The sequence below is a fragment of the Dipodomys merriami genome, unplaced genomic scaffold, assembly GCF_024711535.1.
Source record: "Dipodomys merriami isolate MVZ:Mamm:240054 unplaced genomic scaffold, mDipMer1.0.p SCAF_21, whole genome shotgun sequence".
Lineage (NCBI taxonomy): Eukaryota > Metazoa > Chordata > Mammalia > Rodentia > Heteromyidae > Dipodomys > Dipodomys merriami.
In genome coordinates, this window is record NW_027203493.1 from 19,468,079 (window position 1) to 19,476,394 (window position 8,316).

The following is an 8,316-nucleotide window of genomic DNA, read 5'->3' on the forward strand; positions in this document are numbered from 1 at the left end:
CGGGGGTTTGGTTCATATACACATATTCAGTCCAATTGTTGCTAACTAGCTATTGCTTAGCAGGTGGAGTAGAGCTGCTTTGAAGGCGACATCCTTCTTTTCTATCCCACTCCATGGAAGGGAATGTAATCTTGGATGAATTTGACCATTATTCAGTTTATATCATTTACCTCCGAATCAAAGTAATGGGTGAAAAACTATACTGATTCAATTGCATTACCCTACCACGTTTTCTATCTTGATTCGTATTTCTAATTTATTTTTCAGGCGCAAGGTAACATCCAATGCCCAATCGATCTGTCCGTGGCACGTTGCATTGTTGTGCATTGTAGCCTTCAAATAGATGCATAGACAGAAGTATTACTAGTGGTTTTGGAGCTGAGTGGACCTGCTCCTTCATTTTGGGGAAAATAAGTTTCTGGCTCTCTGATAAATCAAAGTTTTACAGGCAAAATGTACAGAGACCACACATTGTCTTCTTGCTTGCATTGATTGTATTGTCTTAAAGCCTTACTCACATTTTTTTAATGGAATTGTTTTCAGGGGTCAGGCAACACAGTGGCTAATCTTTCTAGTGCAATTGACATTGTATCTGTTAATATGCTATCATGAATACTGCAAGAAAAACTGAGAGAAGCTGGAATAGGTCCTTGTAGGTGTTTATAAATTTTATAAAAATTAAATTCATGTAGTTAAAAAGGCTTAAATCCAAACTTTTATGTGTATTTATTTTCTTTCATAGTCATTACCACACTTACTTGAAGACTACACGGAGGCAGACATGGGTCTCCTCACCTTTTTCATTCTAGTTTCTTGCTCATAAAAAGAAAGGAAAAAAGAAAGGAAGAAAGAGAAAGAGAAAAAGGAAGAGAAAGAAAAAAGGAAGGAAAAAAGGATGGAAAAAAGGAAAGAAGGGATGCAAGGAAGAAAGGAAGCACTAAGCTATTTTGTGATGTTTAGATTCTCAGTCCAGGAGTTATTATACTTGGGGATTTCTCAGACAGTAAGGTGTGTTCTTCCATGGAAAAATACAGCCATAAAATAGTTCATGGAAGATCCTCTTTATTTAAGCACTATAGGGAATATCATAGTCCTTCTTTCCATCCCTTCTATACCTGTTCCTAGCTGTTGTGAGTAAATATTCGAATTAAGACAATTGTTCTCCGAAGACAGTTGATTTCGTTCATACTATATATTTCAGCTACTTGACAATTGCTCCTCTCGGCTCAAAACTCCCCACCCAGCCAGAACCCTGTACACCCCAAGTGGAAAGCTGATTCAGTCATGGGGCGACATAGAACGAGACATGATCATATGTGTGTCTACAGGACATGGTTTTATATCCCAAAGAGGTATGGCTAGAGCTTTCTTTCCCATCAAGGTTTTCAAGAACTAAAAAAAGAGAAAGAATTGAACTCTGTATCCTGTTATTGCAACTTTCACTAATTGTACTCCTCATTGCTCCTCAATCATGTTATAAAATCCCAATTTACAGTGTCTATGTGCCTGAATATTATATTAACATTATTCTAATAAACCTCAAATTTCAGTTAGTCTGAGCCTTCCTCAGGCTATTTTGTAGAAATACTTAAGAGAGTCTCATTTTAAAGTATTTTCTTACCCATCCTGAGGAAAGTAAGGCTCCAACGATTTCCTACTTTTCAAACATATGTTTCAAACAATATCTTGTTAATGCAAATGCTTTAGTAATGCGTAAATATATGCTAGGCTTATTATCTTGTTCTGTTCCTTAACCATTTTCTTTGATAAATGGCAGAAATGGAAAGAACATTTTTGTCTTGTTTATGCTGAGAAATGTAATCCCTTTCCAATAAGTAGGTATATATTAACAAAGACACATTTTCAGGAAATTCCATAGAACTTTATTTTTACTTTAAATAAGAAATTAAAAGATTAGGAAGTGAATCACCTGACATTCTAATAATAAAGAAAAATCCTAGAATTTTTATCTTTTTAAAAAGTACCATGAAATCATTATTACCTTATATATAAGGGAGTGATCCAGATACATTTAATACAGTCATATTTTTACATTTATCATGGAGACAAAAAGTATAGGAATGAAGATAAAAAATGAGGAGGAAAGGTTTATTGGCATGTCTGGCATTGTTCTGAGGATTGCCTTAAATATTTCTTTTGCATCGTCCTTATCACAGACAGGCTCCAGTCTGAATTATTTGCTCTGCTCTTCTTATTGTCCATTATCACCCATCATTCCAGCTCTTGATGATCCTTCTAAGTCCCTCTTGGTTGCTTAGAAGAATTCCCATCCTCAGTAAGTATTAATTGACAGATTTCCCTGTGCATATTCCAGACTTCCTTTCCTGGAAGAATTTTCAGTCTATCTGAGAAGATGCGCACACTTGAAATGAAGTCAGTTGAAAAGTAGGCACATAAATGGTTCAGTAAGAAGCCTTTCTTAGTCCCTTCATTATGCTTAGTCTTTCTTAGGACAAGCTTCTGTTACCTGTACTCTACTCTCCTTGCCATATTGTGTTCACTGGGCCTATCTGATAAATAAAGCTAATTATGTGTCAGGCAGATTCGCTGAAAGGGTGCCCAAACCACAGAGTGGGCTCTAGGCTGCTTTCCCAGAAACAAGCCTGCCACCAGTGAAACCCTCTCTCACCGCTCCATGTTCACTCTGTGGGCCTTGGGAACGAGTCTCTGTAGACAAATGTTCATCTCTGCATCTTCTGTTCTGTGAACATACTCACAACTACGCTGTGAAAGACAATTCCTTTCTGATGAAAGTAGACGCCTCACTATGATCTTCATCACAAAAGGATTAGTCATTTTCCTCCACTTGTCTACATTCTTCCCAAAGAGGCTTACATATTTTAGAAAATATTATTGATTTCCAAGGCTAATTCTATTGTTCTTCAGAAACTTACTAAATTTTTCCTAAAATACCATTAAAAACAATCTTATGATAGAAATCTAAATACTCAAAAGGCTTTATAAGAAGGATACAAGAGAAATGCTATTACATGTATGTACTTATTGAAAGACATCTAAACAATTTCTCATTCCATCTATGATTTTTTTTCTGTCCTGGCTGAAGTATGTAGTTAGAAAATAAGACTGCCTAGGAGTTTGATTATTTTATTTATGATTTTGAAACAAATTTAGCAGGTGGAAGTTAGTCATCAATCACATTGCATTTCTGAAAATGAATCTGGAAAAACAAACCAGATATTAGAACGATTTTTTTCATACAAACACTAAATGAAACTGAGAAAATTTGCATGTTGTTTGCATTTCGGTTTTCTTTTTTAGTGGGAGGGTTTGCCCTTCCATGCCATAAAAATCCAAAGACTCTTAACATATATCTGATGTGATGAGCAAGTCAACTGTGTAAAGAGAGACCGGAGTGAGAGGGATCCTCAAGGTTTTCATCATCCTGAACTTTTAATTATTTTTAGTAAATTCACTGACTTGTGTCCTCAAAGCTTTTCTTTTTATTTTTTTTTTAACAGAGTTAAAGCAACTGACAGAGATGAGAGCAAATTACGCCAGAACCCGAAGGCAGCAGGGTCCTCAAGCCACAGACATTGTGATATCACCACCCACAAAGCTACTATCTCTGTCACATCTATAAAATTAATTTCAATCAGAACCATCCTATTTGTGTATTTTGCTAGTATAGCTATATTTACATATTCATATACTTTTTATATACTTGTTATGGTATGATGATTATTCCTTTTAATTTCATACACTATCTCCCCTTCTCTGTCTCTGTCTCTGTCTCTCTGGAATCGCTGGGACTTTAACCTACTACAAGGTAGGCAAGTGTTCTATCACTGAGCACACTCCTAGGCCCTCACACAGTTTCCTTCCGTATTTTACACCAGAGTTTCATTGACTGCTTCAAATATGTTCCTGGAAAGGTGTTGAAACCACTAAAAGTAATACCAGTAAAATAATTTAGGGAACACTTTGTTCCATGAAAAAATGGAAACTATTTGTTATTAAACTGTAATTTATCAGAGTCAAGTAACATATACACCCATACATATATTATGCATATATACAGGTATATATACAGCTATACACAAATATATGTGTGTATGTAGATACATGCAAAAATACTTGATAGTTTATTTTAGACCATTTGACCACCAAACCCGAAATCAAATCCCAGATGGCATTTTTCTGGCACCCTATATTTGCCAAACTTCTTGTTAAAAATACCACATATACCCCATAAAAGGTAAGTCATCATGTTTTGCTAAATAAGCCAGACTCAGACAGACAAATATTGCTTGTCTTCTATGCCATGTAGAATCTAGACCTAAACACTTCAAAACAAAACAAAAATAAGAACATGAATATAAGATAGGCACTATTGTGGAAATATAGCAACGAGGAAGGCAAAGAAGAAGGTGGTGGGGTGAATACGACTTAAGTACATTATATGCATTCAGTAAAATAGAATGAAATACATTAAAATTATTTTTAGAGTATGGGTAGAGAGGAATAAGAAAGAGTATTGGAGGGTAGTCATTCATTTTACACATATATACAAATATCATAGTGAACAATGTTGTACACTTTAAAAAAAATAATAAAACTAAAAAAAAATATCTGAAGGACCTGATGGCTGATTGCTTTATCAATTGGTATTTTCTCTTCAGTTTTCCCATGCAAGCCTCTTTCTGAGGCACAGTTCTTGAAAGTGAAGCTGGATAATTTCCTTTTATTATGATGATTTTCTGTGTGTGTGAGTGAGTGTGTGTGTGTGTGTGTGTGTGTGTGTGTGTGTGTGTGTGTGTGTGTGTGTGTGTGTGAGTGAGTGGTCTTGGGGCTTGAAATCAGGACCTCACTTTTGGGAGGCAGGTACTCTTATCACCTAAGTCACATATCCCAATCCTCTTCTGCTTTTTTTATTTTTCAGATAATTTTCTTGTTTTTGTCTGGGGCCAGCCTCAGATCACAGTACAATACCTATGCTTTCCACATAGCTTGGATTACAGGCATGCAGCACCACACCTAGCTGGGTAATTTCTCATGGATGGTCAGAAACCAGAATTCATAGACTGCATCCTCCATACAAAAACGTAGAGAGGAAAAATTATATGCAACATTTGAAAGAAAAAATCATCTAAGGGTCAATATTTTTAAAAAGGAGATCTTGTCTTAGATATCAGTTCTATAGGACACAAAGAATTTATCTGAAAAGAAAAGAACCATTGTATATGTATTTAAAACAGTGACACATCAGCATTTGGTTCTGCTTCTGATAGGAATTTTCCACAGGAAAGCTCTTCCTCTCTGTCTTCTTCTGAATGCCACTCACAGTTCTGCCTGAATATAAATTGCAGCCTGGCTAGGTGTGTACAGAATGGCTCAGCTGGGCTTGCTCTTCAATCCTCCACTTTAATGTGATGGAGGAAGGCAATATATCATTTTTACTGAAGGGGGCTCTTGGTAATCGCTGCAAAAGGTCTGGTATTTACTTCCAGTCTGCAAATCAGTAGGCCTGCATGAATAAATTCCTGTTGCTTTTGTACAACTAAAAGCGAAACACCACAGAGGTGGAATTTCACATGTTACATCAACGACAATTTTGCCTTTCAGAAACATGTTTTTGTTGTGTGACACTACAGATGTGAAGACAATACATAGACAATACCTATAGAAGACAATGATTGCTCAACACACGATTGTGTGGTGTGTATGTGTTGCTTTTTGATGATAACAAACTGACATGTTGAATTGAAACCCTTTGTAAAGCTAGTTAAGTATAATCAAATGAGTGGGCAAATAAATGAAAGGAAATTGAAACAAGAAGAGTTAAGAAACTTGCTCACAGTCAGAAAGTGAGATAACAGGTTTCTTAGCAGATGATATTTTCTTTAGAATGAGCTCAATGGTGATCTCATTAAAGCCAACTTTTTTTTTTGTAAGCACAAAATTCCTTGAAAACACTTGTATTTCTCTAGATGTAAAAAGCACCTTTCATTTTCCTGCCTGGAAAAAGTTGATTTGCTATGAAAAATGGCATAATTTCACCCTGGATCAAATGTGCAAATTCTTGTGAAGTCTTCACTGTTGCATGTGAATACGCCTGAAGCGAAAATTGCTAATATCACACAATGCTGTATCAAGCACCGGGAGACATAAGGCAAAAGTCTTAAGTGAACTTTTCTATTACTAGTAAATGGGATTTTAGATGTAATATAACAGTCATCAACACATTACATTTTGCCAGCGACACTTCTTTTGTAGATGAGAGCTTGTCGGGCTACTTCGGCAGTCCATAGCCACTTCTAACAGACTAAGAACAGCCCAGCCTTCCCTTATTACCCTGCCTCTGGTTGGCTGGAGGAGGATTGGAGAACAGTTTACCATCAGCGAGACTATAGGATAGGATTATCGCAATCCTGTTTAGCCCTTCCTAGGATTTTAATAAACCCAATAATTTCCTTTGGGAACATGTTGATCAAATTTGAGTCAGCCTCGTATATATATATGTCAGATTTCAATATTTTTCTATCAACTCAAAACTGCTTATTATTAAACACGAAAGCAACCATCCCTGACTCCATAGCCTCCTCCAGAAATCTATTTCCTGCTGGTTCACAAACACCCTTAAGGTGATCCAGATGTTAATCGACAGTGTGATTATTCTCAGAACTGGAATTTGGGGTCCACAGCTCCCTTTCGCTGCATGATTAACTGTGGAGGTGAAATTGCTCACTTCTGAGCAAGGTAACAAAAAGCAACATGCTCAAAAAGTTTGACAACCATTTTGAGGTTAACCGATAGCATTGGTGAACACTTAACCTGAGTATGTTTGTCAGCTTTGCCAAACAAGCGCACAGTAATGATTCATATTGAAAGGGAGCCATTTAGGGATCCAGAAACCTCCATGTCTTTGATTGTTCACAGGAAGAACATATTGTTGTGTGGGTGGAGAAAACAAAGGTGACAAAGCAACAAAATTATAAAGGTAAATTTGTCTTCTTTTGTCAGAGAATCACTTAGAAATTATGTCCAGTGGCTGTTGTAGCATTTGCATGCTAACCTTCAATAATAGACCAGGTGTTCTGAGAGTCATTGAGCAATCTGTGATTCTCCAACACAGCCATTTTTGGAGAAGAGGACGCGTCATTTGGAAGGGGGTGATCTCAGCAAAATAGTCTGTGTTATTCTGCAGCATCGCAAAAATTAAATGCAAACCTTCTCAGCTAACTGGCATTCAGACCCAGCAGTGATTCTCAGTTGTTTTTATTCACCTTACAACTCCAGTTCCTTTCGGCTCTGAACATGTCTTACCTCCATTATGATTAGGTAAACAGAAAGAAAAGGCAGCTGTTTTGTTCTGGAGATAATAAAGAATCCTGCGTTTGTGGCATGGGCTGGGTTTGTGTGGCTGTGTCTTATCTTCAAAGCAAGCTCAGCACAGCCCACTCAGATGAGTATGGATGAAAGTAAATGGAGGCATCCAGTAACAATAGATATTTAGTGGGTGCCTACAGCCAGTTAATGTATTTTTCAAATTCTGTGTTTGGAATACAAAACTACTATGGGCAGGCTGTCATACTGTGTTATATGTGCAGGCAGAACTATATAAGGAAAGAAATTGCTTACGGTCATGGTACAGCAGGGCTGGAGGAAATGAACAAGGGAGGCAAGAAGTTCTATTTGTAAGTCAAGTAAAATCATGATTCTCAACTGGGTGTGCACTTGTTCATTGTCTACAAAACTCTCATATCTGATGAACAGAAGGCTCTGTTTTCGGGGCTCCTGGGCCCTAGCCCAGCAGTTCTGGACCAGAAGGTGCCAACTTGAAGATGGATTTGAGCATTGAGCTCAAGTGTAGATGGTCAAGAATGTCGGTGGTGTTGGATCACCTGAGCCAGTTGGATGGTCAGTCTTTAGGGGCCACCACTGGTAGCTGCATTTAAAAGGGAATTGTCAAAAGCTTCAGTGTCCTGAAAGGAACCTGCAGGAGGTAGTGCTGGAGCGAGATAAGGGAGTGGAGGGAACTTCCCATCGCTCCTAATGGTAGTGTTCTCCAAAGTTTTGAATCATCTCTGCTTTTATTTGTACCACTGTTTCCTCTCTCTCTCCCTCCATCCATGCCTTTACCTGTTTCTCCTCTAGGAATCTTTAAAACTACATCTTCTTTTAAAAAACAATCCTTCCTGGAACTGAGAATGTAGCTTAGTGGTAGAGTGCTTGCCTAGCATGCATGAAGCTCTGGGTTCAATTCCTCAGTACCACATAAACAGAAAATTCCTGAAGTGGCCCTATGGTCTGAGTGATAGAGCACTAGTCTTGAGC

The 8,316-nt window shown here is 37.4% G+C and overlaps 1 protein-coding gene across 1 annotated transcript in view; it reads left to right on the forward strand.

Annotated features, from left to right (window-relative positions):
- The window catches only part of Dcdc1 (doublecortin domain containing 1), a 323,039-nt gene extending 318,483 nt beyond the window's left edge, over positions 1-4,556 (forward strand). The window contains 2 exon segments of the mRNA XM_070032669.1: positions 1,202-1,352; positions 3,501-4,556. Coding sequence (XP_069888770.1) covers positions 1,202-1,352; positions 3,501-3,622 — 273 coding nt within the window. The 3' untranslated portion in view covers positions 3,623-4,556.
- Positions 4,557-8,316: the final 3,760 nt, after the last annotated feature.